General features: G+C 62.9%; 1 protein-coding gene across 1 annotated transcript in view; it reads left to right on the top strand.

Moving 5' to 3' along the window:
- Positions 1-16,152, top strand: part of ASIC4 (acid sensing ion channel subunit family member 4) — a 29,918-nt gene that overhangs the window by 11,405 nt on the left and 2,361 nt on the right. The window contains 8 exon segments of the mRNA XM_056350534.1: positions 13,308-13,452; positions 13,619-13,746; positions 13,838-13,997; positions 14,414-14,470; positions 14,567-14,720; positions 15,147-15,238; positions 15,559-15,638; positions 15,988-16,092. Coding sequence (XP_056206509.1) covers positions 13,308-13,452; positions 13,619-13,746; positions 13,838-13,997; positions 14,414-14,470; positions 14,567-14,720; positions 15,147-15,238; positions 15,559-15,638; positions 15,988-16,092 — 921 coding nt within the window.

Genomic DNA, 16,152 nt, shown 5'->3' with positions numbered 1-16,152 from the left:
CAGTGGTTGGAGCAGGGCAGGGTGGGGGCCTGCAAGTGTCCTCAATGTGTGTGTGTGGGTGGGATGAGGAGGGATGGGGTGCACATGGGGGCAAGTCAGGGCCACGCGGAGGCTGTGACCCCCACGGATCCAGGTAGGGCTGGCCTGGCATCTGCTGCTGCTGCTCCTGGGAAGGGCACGGAGCAGCCTGCCTTACCAGGCAGCATGGGACCTAGGGCACTATGCAAATTCAGCCAAGATTGATTCAAGTATTAATTATGTCCAGACAGCTCAGCTCCCACCCAGCGAGGCAGGGTGTTGGATGCCACGGCTGCTCGCGCAGGAGAGATGGGTTTGCACATCTGCTATGCCTGTACCCCTGTCCCCAGCCTGCTCCCACTGCCCTGCTGCACACCATGCTGTGTCATGCCAGGCCAGCCCTGCTCACCCAGCCCCATGGCCCAGCCTGGCCCAGGGGAGTGCAGCCGTGACCAAGCAGGGAGATGAACAGTCCAAGGTAGGAGCAGCGCAAGTGCTGTCAAGCAGCCTGGTGTGCCTGGCTCTGAGGCCCTGATAATCAAAGAGTGTCTGCAATTACATGTGCTAATTACGGGCAGAGGTTCACAGCGATTCCTGCCCTGCCGGCACGGCGCTGGTCGTACTGGCAGTGGTGCTCCTACGCGGGGACAGGAGCAGATAACTACAGCTGCTCAGCCAGCTCTTCCTGGCATATCACAGCCGGGCCCCCTGCCCATCCCCAGCTCATCTTGTACTGGATGTGGGTCACTGGACCCACCAGGTGTCTGGTGCTGTCCTTGGAGTCCCTATGTGTGCGATTATGACAGCCGCTCCGTCCCCAAGTGCCTGGCTGGTCGCATCTAGGTGGAGTTGCTTTTCATACGGAGTTTTTCAGACTTTGACCCCCCTGCAATGCTGCCGCTCTGACATCCTGTTTCCTTATCGCCTGACATGACCTTAATTAACTCCCCAGGCTGATAACACTCTGGGCTTCTCCTCCAGGAGCTGTATCTCGGCATCATGCCCTGCCTCGCCTGCTCGGGGACTGCTGCAGAGACTGCACAGGCAGCATGGAGCAAGGGAGAGAGGGGGCTGCGTGGTACAGGCAGGGCAGGGCCAATGATAGCTGGGGGCACTGGGGTGACATGGAGAGAACGGGGCAGTACTGGAGAGGGGAGGTTGGTGCTGGCATTGAGGGTTGCAGGGGAGGTGCTGACCAGGGGGAGATGGCTGTCCTGGTGCAGAGGTGGGGGTGAGGGCAGGAGGAGGAGGGGCTGTGGTGATGCGTGGGCCAGGGTGGTGGGGGCAGTGGTGCCATGGCAGCAGCATCCATCCCAGGCAGGCAGAGATGCTGCACAGCAGTGTGGAGGAGCCCTGGTTCTTCTCGCACTGCTGCAGGCAGGGCACAGGGAGCTGGGAGCAGGGGGCTCGGGGGGGGCTGAGCTGTGAGTACCCTGCCACCCCAGGGGGCTGGCAGCCTGCCTGGCTGCCCCTCTGCCACCAGCCTGGGCAGATTGAAATGCCGGCACTGATGACTTTTGTAGCCACTTTATCTGCCACACTCGGCAAATATTGGCGGAGGGAAGATGATTCAATAGTGAGGTTTGCAGATGGGAATCTCGGCGTGTGATATCCCGCTGGCTCCGTGCCGTGCAGCAGCCCGGCTGCCTCTGCAGCAGCCGCTGCTCACCAGGTCCAAGCCTGGTGTGGGCAGAGCCTGGGGCCGGTGGGGCTGCTCCCAGCACCTTCTCCCCACGGACTGGTTCCCAGCAAGGCACTGGCCAGAGCTTCACTGTGTTGCAGCTCGTGTCTCATCCTCCAGCACAGCTCGGGGGTCCTGTCACTCAAATGCCACCAGACTTGTAGGCAGCTCTGCCTGGCAGCATCTGGGGCGATGCTATGAGCCCTGCAGAAAGAAAAGGGTGCAAAATGCTCTCAGCCAGTCTCCTCCCGACTTGCAGCTACACAGTCCTCCTCCCCACAGCTCCTAGTCCAAAAAACCTTAATCCTGCCCGTCTCAAGGTGCTCAGCTCCCATCCCCAGGCCCCCAGCCTAGGCAGTGGGTAGGATGGGGGGCTGGTTGTTCCTGGGGCATCTGTGGGCAGTGTGCAGTTTGTCCCCTCTGCTAATGCCGCCTGCAGATGCAGTGGGAATTGCATTTTTCTGAAGCTGGGCATACAGCGGAGACCATGGGCATTATGGCAGTGTGTACAGATACTCCTGCTCACAGCATGTGATGTATGGGCTGCTGCAGGCAGCACACTGTCCTGAGAATGTGGTGCTGGCTCCCAGTAGGGGGAAGGGGAGACAGTCTGAAGGATAGAGGAGGTGGGAGCTGCCAGTGCTGCTCCCCAGTTTGTGGGAGCAAAGGAGACATGAGGAGGGGGAAGGAGTCCCCCAGCTGCAGGGGCAGATTGTGTCATCCTGTTGCTGCCAGGACATGTCCCTGCTCCCATAGCAAGCCCTGAGATCCAGGAGGATCCGGGGTGGGACTGGGGAGCTCCTGCAGACATCAAGGATCAGCACAAGGGCAGGGACAAACACCCTGGGAGTCCTAAGACTCCCCAGCCCAATGCCACCTGCATGGCAAGTGGAGGATGAGATACAGGGATAGGGGCTGCAGGGTGTCCCTGCCGACCGGTGCCTGCACCTCCTCCCTGGCCCGGCAACCCCAAGGAGGGAGCCTCTGCCAGCGCAGGGTCTCTGTTGATCAGTCCCTCCGCCCAGGAGCGTGCAGGCTGGGGAAAGCCAACCCCTATCATGTTTGTTCCATTGATTTAGCGCCGCAGAGAGGGTTTAATCAGCCTTTAGCCTGCACGCTCCAGCATTAAGAACAAATCCATTAGCCACGAGATAACCACAAAGGGTTGTGCTGAGGCTGGATGAGGTCCCAGCGCCTTCAAGATGCAAATTGGCAATCAAAGATCAAAGCCACACAGCTCCCTAATCTCTACTAAAAGGGCTCAGCTATTAACGAGCCCTTTCCCACTGGGCTGTGATCACCCCACTTTGCTCGGGCTCCCAATGTGCTGGTGGGTTACACTATCACCCCAACTGCCCCCCCCAGGCCCCTGAGCTGGCCCTGGGGACGAGGCTGCAGCTGAGGCTTGAGCTGTTTGTTTGCATGTTCTTTCCTTCAATTTTGACATGCTAGGGTCAAATCCATGTTGTCGGAGAGAGCAAAGCCCCCAGCATCGTCAGGGGGTCAGCAGCTGGAAGGGTGGAGAAGAGGAAAATGCAGGAGCTGGGATGGAGCAGGGTGGTGGGGGAGCTGTGCAGGGCTTATGCGATGACTTTGGGGACAGGGGGGGATACTGGCAGGTGGCTCCCCCTCCTGCAGCTCAGGGATTTAGCCTGGTTCAGTCCCTGCCTGGCTGCACCAGGTGGGTCAGGACAATTCCCGCTGCCCTCAGGGAAATCAGTGCCCTGGAGTGTGGCAGTAGGGGGGGCAGGCAGCAGGGTGTGGATCAGGGACCAGGGCAGAGCAGGGTGCCCTGGAGACAAATTCCCCTTTTTGGGGTATTCCTGCCAACCCCATGTTGCCCTGGGGTAGGGGATGCACAAGGCCCTGGTTCCCATAGCTGCCCTGCCAGCTCCCATGTGGTGCTGGGGTCAGGCTACAGCTTGGGGGCTTCCCCCTCCCCGGCTCCCTGCCCAGGCCATCCTGCCTGTGGTGGCTCCACACACAGCTGCCCCAGCAGCCCCATGAGTCCCGGCTGCCCTGCACTGAACCGGAGAGCTGCGAAGCCACCGAGCTGTGACAGGAGCTGCGCTGCCAGCACCATCAGCAAATCACTGGCAGCACAGATGTGTGCTCCGCTCAGCCTGGCTCGGGGACCAGCATCCCTCTGCAATGACAAGAGGCTGGGCGAGGCACCCTGAGCCAGGTGGGCAGGGGACCCATCAGCCCTGGCAGCGGGGAGCAGAGGGTCGTGCCCAGCTCTTCTCCCATCCAGGGACCCGCTTTGCCAGTGGCCACCCAACAAGGTGCTGCTCGCGGCTCGCACGGCACCCCCAGGCAGGCAGCACTGCCTTGCAAGAGCAGCAGGCAGTGAGGCACTGGCAGCACCTCAGCCAGGGTGACAATAAATCTTATCAGTGTAAACCCATCCGTAGGCAGCAGGATAACCCCTGTGACAACCCCGCTAGCACGGAGGCTTCATCTGCACCATGTCAGTGCTGTGGATTTACAGATAAATGCCACGTCTGCAGAGACTGTGTCTCTGACGGCACCTGCTGGCTCCTGGGGGGCAGCCCCCCCCTCCCCTCCTGCCTCCACTGCCCTGGCTGCGGGATCTGCCAGGGCCAGGCCGGTGGTGACCCAGCGACATTGGCCATGGTGTGCCTGGTGGGTTGAGCAGCCAGAGCAAAGCTGGTCTGGCACCCGTCAGGGGAGCACCATGGCTAGGCAAGGATGAAGGGAGGAGGACATGCAGGCCGAGATGGCATTGCCCTGGCTGTTGTCCTGGCCTTGCTTTGTCCTATGCACATCGTCCCATGGAGCCCTGCATCCTCCATCCACCTGCAGGGCCACGGGCATGGCGCAGGCTGGACCACCAGGGCACATGTGCGGGGTCAGAGACCAGGGAACATGCATGACACCGGCAGCACATCCCCGAGGCCGTGTGGCAGTGCCAGGCGTGAGCCAGCACGCTCCGTGGGTGCAGTCTGTGTGCACACTCCCTGTCTGTGCGTGGGGGGGTGTCCCGGCTGGGCAGCGGGGGGATGTGTGTGCCGGGCGGGTGCCCCCCCGCAGCGGGCCGGCGGGGGCTGCCGAGCAGGCGGCTGGCAGCAGCCCTGCCCCAGGCCAGCGCTCCCCGGCTCAGCTCCTGCATCTCCGGGCGGCGCGGCCCGCGCAGCCGTGGGAGCAGTAATGAGATGGAGCAGCAGAAGGACGGCGAGATAAGGCTGCCTGCGCTGCCCCAGCAGATTAAACGCTGGGATTAAGCAGGCGGTGCCAGCTCTGCTGCCTTTTTATCTCGCTGCTTCTCCCCTCTTATTCTCCCGCAGTCGATAGTGAACGGTCTCCGAGCTGTCAGCAAAGGAAATTGCTTGTTAACCCTTTGGGGACGGGCAGCAGCGCTCCCTGCACGGTTGCTTTCAAAGAGAAGCGGTCCCCGGGGACGGGGCTGCCTGGAGAGCTCTGCCTGCGCCTGGCAGGAGAGCAGCGGGGGCTGCGGTGCTGCGCGCTGCCTGCCCGCAGTGCCCCGGGCTGCGGAGGGCAGCGGGGCTGGGCTGGTGGCACCCAGCACCTGCTGCTGTCTCCCAGCCAAGAGCCACCAGCGTCCAGCCAGCACCGTGCAGAGGCACTAATGTACCTGCAGGGACATCCTGCAGCACAGGGGTCCCTGCGGGGTGGCAGCGGCCAGAGAGCAGAGACTGCCCGAGCTCCAGAAAGGAGACCCAGGGACCCCGTGTTCCCCGCTTCCAGGTATCCTTGATGCTCCTTGCTTCCTCCAGCCTGCAGGATGGATGGGCTCAGTGCTACATCTCTGTATGAAACCGCAGAGCTGGGGATCCTTCCCTGGTCCTGGGGCCAAGTGGCGCAGTGCTGCGCATGGCACTGGGTCTCCTCCAGCTGTTAAGAGGAGCCTGCTACCCAAACCCATAATTACTGCTCTCTGTGTATGTGTGTTTTGTTGGGTTTGCAGCAGCGAGGCTGAGTTGCAGCCCATCCTGGCACTTATCTGTAGCGTGCTGTGCTGTGAGCCTGGAGGCAGCGTGCTCGGCACCGGGGTGTCTGAGGATGAGAAGCTGGAGAGCACCAGAGGGTGCACAGAGTGGTGGCAGAGCTGCAGCTCAGCACAGTTCAAATCCAGGCCAGGGAGCACGTTAGCAGCTTGGCAAGCTCACTCTGGCATGTTTGGGCGTGCAGCTTTTGTGCACCTTTTCCATGGGAACCCTGAGCACCTCCTGGCTCTGCCCCATGGCTTTCCCCCTCTCCTTCCCAGGGGAAGCAGGAGGCAGACGTGGCACAGAAACCTCCTATAGCCCCAGAACCTGACCCACATGCTTAGGGACAGACCAGGGTAGGTAAGCAGCACGCCAGCATCTCAGAGAGGTTTGCTGGCTGATGACAGGCTGAAGTGGGCTTCCTTGGCTCCTGCACCCCTGCCTCTCTGCACCCCTGCACTGCACTGCAGCACAGCTCCCGCCTCTGCCAGCAACCCCAGCACATCATCTTCTGCAATTCCCTTGGTGCTGGCTCCTTCACCTGCCCAGGTCACCTTTTGATGGGTGCTTTAAAGTGCTTAGTGCAAGCAAACCATATAAAAGCATAAAGTGCCGGGAGATCTTCAGGGTCTAGGTTAACTCCGGCAGGGGCAGTGGTCCTGACCTGGGTGGGATGCTGCCCACAGCTGCTGTGGAGTGGAGAGGGCGGAGTCCTGTGTCTGCATGGGCTGGGGACCTTGCCAGAACAGTGTGTGAGCCCTGGACAGCCGGAGCTGAGGAAGCTGCTGTGGAGCTGGAGCAGATGCGCAGGCAAGCAAAGCCTGAATCAGGAGAGGAAACCAGAAGCAATTGGCACGTGCAGGCTGGCAGGCTGGAGGCTGTGAGGGGATGGGATTGCTGTTTATAAATACATCAAGGGAGTAAACACAAGGGAGGGAAGAGAGCTATTTAAGCTAAGGGACAATGCTGGCACGAGAACAAATGGTACAAACTGGCCATGAATAAATTTAGGTTGGAAATGAGGAGACGAGTGAGATTCTGGGATGAATTCCCCCCAGGAGCAGCAGGAGGGGAAAACACAACTTTGTGACTGCACTTGCTCTGCTGCTGCAGGCAGCTGTGTGCTGCCGTGCCCATGCAGCAGAGCCAAGAGGTGAGGACCTGGGGTCCCCAGCCCCTTGCCTCTGTGTCACAGCAATGTTGGTTCTGTGTCGAACAGGCAGCACAGCCCCTTCTGGCTCCTGGCTTGGCTGGTGCAGGACTCCTGGAGCAATGGCTTGCAGGGAGAGCTCCTTCCCTGGCACACAAGTTTAAGTGTGCTTTCACAGATGCTGCTCCTGAAAGCAGGATGGTGCCAATGTCCCCCTGCTTTACTGTTTCCACTGGCAGCACCGGGGCAGATGCACTGGGAAGGTGTCCTTGCCTGCGTGTGCAGTGCATCCCTCTGCCATGCATCGCATCCCCATGCTCCTGACCTGCAGGGAGCCCTAGTCAGGGTCCTGCCTGCGCCTGGGGGACACTGCGCTGGCATGCTGGCCCCAATGCAGCAGCCTGGCAGTGACCTGCTCACCCTGCCCACTGCTGGGGCTCGTGTGCCTCCTGCCACCCTGCCCGGCTGGCAGTGCAGCCTATGGCACAGCTGAACACTTGATATTCTGGCAGCGAGCCCGCTTAGCACAACAGGGGCTCTGCTGGCCCCACGCACCCATGTCTCCACTGCTGTCTTAGGCCTGGCCAAGGGGACTCAGCTGGCACAGGCTGGCCTGTGGCACAGAGAGAGGCACCTCTGTGGTGGCAGAAGATGTCCCAGCCCCTCTGGGAAGTGTCTGCAGCATTCCCTGCCCCCCCTGCTGCCCCATTGCTCTCCCTTCTCCTGGAGAAGTGGGTTGGGGTGCTGCGGAGGATGCTCTAGAGCTTGGCCCTTCACAGGATGGGGAAAACAAGGAGTCCAGCTCCAGTGCTGGTGTGCACTGCTCAGGACCGAAGGTGCCCTGCTCTGCCAGGATTGAGGCTGCAGGGCCCAGTGCCCCATGGAGGTAGGAGTCCCAGTCCCACAAGCAGGGCTGCAACCTGCAGGAGCTGACCCAGCAGGGGCAGGGGGCTGCACAAAGGGGCTGCTGGTGTGGGGCATGGTTGTGCTGCTGGTGGAGCTGGGGTTGAGCCAAACTGGCGCTGTTCCCCCACCCCTCCTGGGAACAGGGAAGGGAAATGGTGCGACCGTGCATGAGAGGGGACGTTGCAGAGGCGAAAACATCCCACTGGCTCAGAAAATTGCTGCAGAATCAGGCTTGAAATGAGCTGAAATTGCTGAATCCAAGCGGATCTCATATCCCGGGCAGTTGCAATGCTGGTGTCAGCGCTGCAGCTTCCCTCCCGGGGCACCCAGGTGGGGCCTGGCCATGCTGTGTGGGGGGAGCGGGCTGCTGGGGACGTGGTGGGGGGCTGCATCAGGGGGGCTGGTGTGGGGCTCCAGCAGTGCTGGGCTTTGGGCCAGGATGGCAGCAGCAGGGGACAGGAGCAGAGCAGGGAGCAGTGTGCGTGGATGTGCCATTGCCCTAGCTCTACTAGTGTTGTCCCAGTTTGGCCCCAGCTCCTGTGTTGTGTCTCCCAGCCAGAGGCATCCCTGTGCCTCCAGCTGCCTGCACTCACTCAGGAAGCAGCATTTCCAGTTTTGGAGGTTGCTTTCCTTTACACCACAGCCCTGCCCCTGCTAATTTGCTCTGTGGGCTGGGGTATCTGGAGATCACCCTTGAAGTTACCCCGGGAATGGCATCCCTGCCAAGCCCAGGGTGGGCAGCAGTCCAGTGTCTTCCGATCCATGTCCCCATCCCCACCATGCCCTGGTGATGGCTATTCTCAGAGGTGTCTCTGCTGGGCTGCTCACTTCTGCATGGTGTGCCCATGCCCAGGGCCTGCCTGCTAGCTGCAAGTCCCAGCAGGGACATGGGAGCAGGGCTGGATGTCCCAGCAAGGATGTGGGAGCAGGGGGCTGGGTGCCCTGGTGTGCAGAAGCAGGACCCGCTGGTACCGCACATGCTGCAGCTCGTTTCCTTCACATGAAAACATTTGGCTGGAAGCTTAGCACGGCCTCTTGTCTCCTCGGAGCAATCAGGATTTGTCGCTGCTTGCAATGTTTAACGTCGTCTTCCAGAGGCTAAATACCATAGGGAGCCGTGTAAGCCGCGGAAATACCTGTGTGAGCTGGGATCAGCTGGAGTCTGGCACAACGGGCTGGCAGCAGCAGGGATGGGGGACTGGGGGTGCATGGGGCTGGTCCTCATGACACCAGTGCTTGCAGGTGACCTGGCATGAGCCAGGGTGAGGATGCTGGGGGCCAGCACCTTGCTCCCATGGGGCTCCCAGCATCAGAGGGGCAGAATGGTGAGCCTCAGGGGGTTAAGGGGACTTGGGAGGCCCCAGAGCTGTGTGGGGTGGGGAGCAGGATGCCAGGGCCCCCAGTGATCTCTGGCTGGGATCCGCCTGCCAAGGCACAAGCAGCTATTTCTGTCAAGGTCAGCATGTCTCCACAGCAGAAAGCAGGGAAATGAGGAATCGTGTCGAGAAATTACCTCCCTAATGGGGTCTCCCCTGCATATGAGCGTGGCATGGGGATGCCAGCATGCGGCGGCTGAGTGAGGAGACCAGCACGCAGTGCGGGAATCCTGCCACCCCGGCCTGGAGGCTACGGCACTCATGGGTGCCTGGCAAGCAGAGAGCAGGGTGCCCAGGGGCCCATGCGCCGGGCACCATCCCTGGCAGGACTCATGTGCTTCAGCCCTGCAAGGCGCTTTTCTGGGTCAGCTGCAGGGAGGAAATCATGTTCATGGTGCTGGCAGGCTCTCCTCTGCCCTTCCTCCTCCTCCTCATGCGCTCCCTGTTATCTAATTGGGTTTGTCATGCTGGAAAGGCAAAGCCCTTCAGGACTGTGCTGTGCTCTCGCCAGTGCAATTTCACAGCTGGCCTCGGCACCCTCGCAGCCGACAAGTGAGTAACTCAGCTGGGCACCACGGGCACCCCTGCCCTCCCCACACGGCCCTACATCCATGCCTGCCTGTCTGAGGATTCTGAGGACAGAGGACAAGGCCACTGCCGGTGCTGGACCTTCTTCTCCAGCCCTGCCCAACACAGGTCCCTGTCCCCAAGCTGTCTGTCCCCATGTCCCCCAGCCTCTGCATCCTGTCCTCATCCCTCGCCCCACTCCAGGATGATTGTGATGCTGCCCAGAGATGTCTGAACTGACATGAGATGGAAGCGTTCAGAGAAATGACATTTCCTCCAGCCTGGGAAGCTCATCCTCCATTTAAAGAAAACTAATATAAAAGCTGCCCTGGTGTGCAAGGGGCTGATGGTATCAGGCTGGCAGCCTCCGGCTCTCAGAGCCACAATAAATCTCAGCAAGGAGCCCAGCCAGCTTGAGCAGCTCCACGCAGACGCACCAGCACAGGGCTGAGGCTCAGCCGTGTCCCCGTGATGGTGCAGGGACACACAGTTCAGGGTGGGGTGGGGTGACCCACTGGGCTGGTCCCGAGGGTGCAGAGAAGCAGGGAGCCCGTGCCATACGAGCATTGCGCCGGCTGGTGGCCGGACCAGTGACAGCTCGGGGGGGGGGGGTTGGGGTGTTCATGTGGATGGCGAGGGCTGCTCCACAGCCTTGGCTTTGTGTCCCCGAGGAGCTGAGCTCTGTTCCAGGGAAGCTCTGTGGCTCCACAAGAGCGTTTGCTCCTCCAGCAAAGCAAGCAGCAGCGCTGGCATCCCGAGGTGGGTGGGACTGGGACGGTCCTGGATGTTCCCCAGGACACGCCGTGCCATGGGGCCAGCTGCTCCCTGCTGCTGCCTGGGCCACGCTGCCATCGGAGGGGCTGGGGTGCTGCCCTCACCCGCCCTGCCCTGTGCCGCGGCGTGGCCCGGCATGGCAGTGTGATGGGAGCCGGGAGTGCAGCGGGGCCCGGTCCTGCCCGGTCCTGCTCAGTGACCGTCCGGGGGTGGCGGGTCGGGCCGCGCCGGGCTGGGAGAGCGGGAGCGGGGGAGGGAGGGAGGAAGGGACAGAGGGAAGGAGGGACAGAGGGAAGGAGGGAGGGAGAGGAGGAGGGAGGCGGGGAGGGTGCCCGGCGGGGCCGGCGCTGCGCGCCCCGCTCAGCCCGAACGTGGGTCCCTGCTGCCCCCTGCCGGAGCCCGGCCCTCCGCGCCGCGCACCCACCGCCCGCCTGCGCCGCCGGGGCGCCGGGGTACGGGGCTGCGGGGTGCGGGGGTGCGGGGGTGCGGGGGTGCCGGGGTGCGGGGGTGCCGGGGCGCCAGGGCGCCGGGGCCTGGCCCTGCCCAGAGCCAGAAAGGACCAGAGCTGGCACCCTAGGTGCCTTCGGGCTGGGCTTCTCGCTGCTGCGGGGCAGGACGTGCAATGGGGAGGGGAAGATCTCTCCACCCCCGGGCACCTGAGATGCTGCCCACACTGCCTCTGCTCACGTCCCTCGGTGACCTCCCTGCCCGCTCCATTCCCTGAGGCCAAGCCCCGTTTCTGACCTGCCTGGAGTTCTCCTGCACCTGTCAACAAGCCGCCAGCTTGGCTCCTGTGCAGGTCGCTGGCATGGCTGCAGAGTCGTGCCTTGCTCAGGCAACAAGGCTGGCAGCATTGATGGTGCTGGGAGTCACTGCTGAGGCAAGCAGGAGCTCCCTCTTTCCAGTCCCCCTTTCACTGCTGCCCTCCTGTCCAGCTGCCATGGATGAACAGAGATGCTGCCCTTCTCAGGGGGCACAGCAGCCTTGCCTTGTCCCAGGGCTGCGGAGGCTGCGAGAACCCCCCAGGGCCAGCCCACACCTTGGCAGGGCTGGTGCCAAAGGTGGGTGTCTGGAAGCGGCAGCAGCAGGAGATGAGAGGCTGCCGGGGAGTGCGGTGCTGAGCTTTGAAGGCACCCTGACAGGCTGTCAGGGCCCTCCAGTTGTGCTGACAGCCTGGTGCAGAGGCACCCCCCCACCCCCTGCTGCCGCCGCGCTCTGATCACAGCCTTGTCGTCACTTCAAAGCGCCCGCCAGGCTCAGGTGGGCTCCCACGCAGCCTCCCGCCCCACGGCTCTACTCGTCCTGGCCCATGGCCCCTTTTCTCCCACCCCACAGGGCCTATATCCACTGGGGTCCCCAGTTCCAGGGCAGGGGTTACCAGGGTACAGCACTGGGGACCAAGGTACATGTAGTCCCAAGCAGTGCTGGCAGGAGGTGATGGCTCCCCCGGCCTGGCACTGCTCTGCCTCTGTGGGGCAGGGCTCTCAGCCCCAGAGTAGCCATGGCTGGGGACTCTGGGTGTCCAGGCAGGGATCCAGAACAGGCTGCAGTGCCAGGGAGGGGACAACAGGGACGAGTTTGGCACAGCACCCCTAAGCACAGGGTTTGCACAGTGTAGCTGGGAGAGGGCATCCTGTCCAGACACGGGTGCCCACTGAGCTGGGGCACTGGGGGCTGCCAGTTCACCCTATCTGGGGTAATGCAACACACCGCACCCTGTCCCAGCACGGCTCAGGGAGGAATTTTCCATTCCCGAATGGAGGTTGGGGGAAGGCGTGTGTTTGTAGCAGCCCCCTTCTCTCCCTCCCCTCGCCCGTCACCGGAGAAGCACGGGAAGGCGTCTGCCACATTTGTCTCCAGGAAGGTTCAGAGCAAAAGCCTCTCAGGAGGGAGAGCTCCCCGAAGGGGACGAGGGACCCCAGGCAGCGTTGGGGGCATCCTGCACTCCACTCTCCAGAGGGGTTACCCTGCCTGCTGCCATGCCGCTGCCCCTTGCCTGCTGCCAGGACGGGGAAGCTCTGACAGTGGCTCAGGACGGTGGCACTGGCCAGCTCGCTGTTGGCATCCTGAGAGCCACCAGGATCCCCGGGCTGCATTACATGTGCACCCGGCCACAGTCCCGCCTGCGCCGCCTGCTCTGGAGCCTGGCCTTCCTGGCCTCCGCTGGGCTGCTGGCCACCGGCGCCACTGACCGCCTGCACCACCTGCTCTCGCGCCCCGTGCACACCCGCGCACGCCTCGCCTGGGCCCCGCAGCTCCGCTTCCCAGCCGTCACCCTCTGCAACCCCAACCCGGCACGCTTCCTGCGCCTCACCAAGCCCGACCTCTACTCAGTGGGGCAGTGGCTGGGGCTGGCCTGGGAGAACCACTCACTGGTGCCTGAGATGCTGGCCGTGCTGGGGGAGGACCAGCGTGCGTGGCTGATGCGTCTTGCCAACTACTCGCGCTTTTTGCCACCCCGCCGCTCTGAGCGCACCATGCAGAGCTTCTTCCACCGCCTGGGCCACCAGATTGAGGATATGCTGGTGGAGTGCCGCTTTCAGGGGGAGCACTGTGGCCCCCAGCACTTTGCCCCTGTGAGTCCCTGCCTGACAGGGAGCAGGACAGCTGGGCTTCCACATGGGTGTGCTGGCAGCGATGCTTCACCCCCCCAGCAAGGGTGAAGGGGAGCAGAAGCGGGGGGGAGAAGGAGGGGGGAGGCTTAGATGAGCCCTTCCAAGGGGAGGTCTTGCACTTCCATGCAAGACTATTCCCCACTTCCAGCACTGCCGTGGAATTTGAAAGGGGTTCCTGGACCTCGTCCTGCTTGCAGAATGCCCTGCCAGATCCCTGCCCTCCCTCACTCCACCTTTCTTCATACCCAGGTCTACACACGCTATGGTAAGTGCTACACCTTTAATGGGGACCGGAGGAACCCACGGGTGACCCGCCAGGGTGGCATGGGCAACGGGCTGGAGATCATGCTGGACATCCAGCAGGAAGAGTATCTGCCCATCTGGAGAGAGACCAGTGAGTGGGGCTGTGATGTGGGCAGGGCACGGGTGAGGGGTGCTGGGAAAACAGGGAACCCCAGAGCGGGGCTATGGGGCAAGCAGGGCACTGGAGGGGTTCTGGGCCCCAGGGTGCAGGTGCTGGGTGGGTGCAGGTGTGCAGCCTCTCTCTCCTACTCCCACAGACGAGACATCGTTTGAAGCTGGCATCCGGGTCCAGATCCACAGCCAGGATGAACCACCCTACATCCATCAGCTGGGCTTTGGTGTCTCGCCTGGCTTCCAGACCTTCGTGTCCTGCCAGGAGCAGCGGGTAAGGCACGATGCCCCACAGCCCCCAGGGAGGTGCCCATGGGCACTCAGCCTGGCACAGCCCTGCAGCGATGCCCCTCTCACCGTGACAGCTCACCTACCTGCCTCAGCCATGGGGGAACTGCCGGGCCAGCGTGCAAGGGGAGCAGATGCTGCCTGGCTATGACACCTACAGCATCGCTGCCTGCCGCCTGCAGTGCGAGAAGGAGGCCGTGGTGCGGAGCTGCCACTGCCGCATGGTCCACATGCCAGGTGAGGGGATGCACATGATGGTCTGGGGGCACCCCACTGCCCTGACAGTCCTGCCCAGGGCTGCCCCGGCTCTGTACAGCCTGCGCCCAAAGATCAACCCTGCCCCATCCCTCTGCACTCAAGGGTAACCCCCTGCCCATCCCTCTCCACCCAGTGACCATCCCATCCCCTCCGCATGCTGGTTCAGCCTCTGTCCTACTCTCCTTACACCCTAGGTCAGCCCTTCCCTGCCTGCCTTGCACCCAGAGGCCACCCCTGCCCCAGCCAACCTGCAGCCAAGGGTCACCCATCCCCATCCCCATCCCCTCCGCACCCTGGGGCCACCCCTGCCTCACTGCCTTTAAGGGAGTCAGTCAAGGGTGGGGGACAGAAGCGAGCCAGACCCCCACCACCCCTGACCAGCTGCTTCTCCACAGGCAACGAGTCCATCTGCTCCCCCAATGTGTACATCGAGTGTGCTGACCACACGCTGGGTAGGTGCGGTGGCAGGCAGGTGGCTGGGCACCAGCCAGGTGCCCCCGGGGAGGGGCCGGGGGGGTGAGACCATGCCAATGGGTACATGCCCCCAGACGCAGCGGTGGAGGACAGCCAGGAGCGCTGCAGCTGCCCCACGCCATGCAACCTGACACGCTATGGCAAGGAGATCTCCATGGTGCGCATCCCCAACAAGGGCTCGGCGCGCTACCTCGCCCGCAAGTACAACAAGAACGAGACCTACATCCGGTGAGTCCCCAGTGCCAGGCAGCACACCCTGGGGTGGGCAGGGGACTGGGGACCTGGGCAGCCCCCACCCCAATCCTGGCAGTGTATGGGGAGCGGGTCCTGGCACATAGCATGCAGGGAGGGGATCCTGGCGCATGTAGTCCCTGCCACATCCTCTGTCCAGGGGTGGCTGCCACTAAGGCAGTCCATGTACACTGACCCATCCATGTCCTCCCAGCCCTCCTGCCATCATCTCCCCACCCCACGGTCCCTCCTGGCCTGGGACATGCCCCTTCCATGTCCCCACCACACCAGCATGAATAACTCATAAGGGCCCTGGGAGCACCTGGGAGCTGGAGGGCCGGGGGACAGGGGAGGTTTGGGGGCAGTGGGGGTGGGACAGTCGGTGACCAGCCCTCCTTGCCAAGCACTATGGTGTCCCCACAGGGAGAACTTCCTGGTGCTGGACATCTTCTTTGAGGCGCTCAACTACGAGGCTATTGAGCAGAAGAAAGCCTACGACCTTGCTGGGCTTCTTGGTGACTCCCCACCCACCTTCCCGTGGGACCCTGAGGCGCAGAGCTCTGGGTCCCAGCCCCAGGATGACGTGGGGCTTGTTGGGGAGGGATCACACAGGGCAGGAGCCGGCTGCAGGCTCACTGAAGGGTTGCATGCTGCTGACCATCCCCTGTCCCGCATGTCTCCTGCTCCCTCCATCCTGCTGCCCCTGTTCCCGTGACTGCTCTGCCCCCCTCTGTCCAGCAGCCCTGGCACTGCCCACAGCCCTGCTGGCCCACCCCAGACCCCCAGCAGGCTGCACAGCATCTCCCAGTGACCATCTCCCCCTTCTCCTCCCCAGGGGACATCGGGGGGCAGATGGGCCTGTTCATCGGTGCCAGCATCCTCACCATCCTGGAGATCCTGGACTATGTCTATGAGGTGTGTGGAGCCTTCAGGGCTGTGTCTTGGTGGTAGGAGCGGGTGAGGAGCAGAGCAGGGGCTGGGCTCCCTGGGGAGGGCATGCTGTGCATGGCCACCCCAGAGGGCTATTGCAGCCCCCAAATCAGGGAATGCACAGCAGGAGGTACTGGGATGAAGACGGGTCCTCCAGCATCCCTCAGTGAGCCGAGGACCAGGAGGATCGTGGGCAGAGGTGCTGTCTCCACTGTCGGCCCTGTGTCCCCGAGGCAGGCAGGGGGGCAGGCAGCAGGGCCATGCAGACCAGGGTGCCCACACATGGGGTGCTGCCTGCATGTGGATCTGGGGCTGACCCCCCGTCTGCACCCAGGTAATCCGGGACAGGGTGAGTCGGGTCCTGCGCCGCTCCAAGCCACCCCTGAAGAAGCCCTCAGGCAGCATCGCCACGCTGGGACTGGAGGAGCTCAAGGATCAGGTACCCCTGCGGGGTGGGCTGCCTGGGGGGCTGTGAGGACAGGGCCTGGGCATCATCTGA

This window comes from Falco biarmicus, chromosome 8, assembly GCF_023638135.1.
Source record: "Falco biarmicus isolate bFalBia1 chromosome 8, bFalBia1.pri, whole genome shotgun sequence".
Lineage (NCBI taxonomy): Eukaryota > Metazoa > Chordata > Aves > Falconiformes > Falconidae > Falco > Falco biarmicus.
This window is presented reverse-complemented; position numbering and strand designations above follow the sequence as displayed.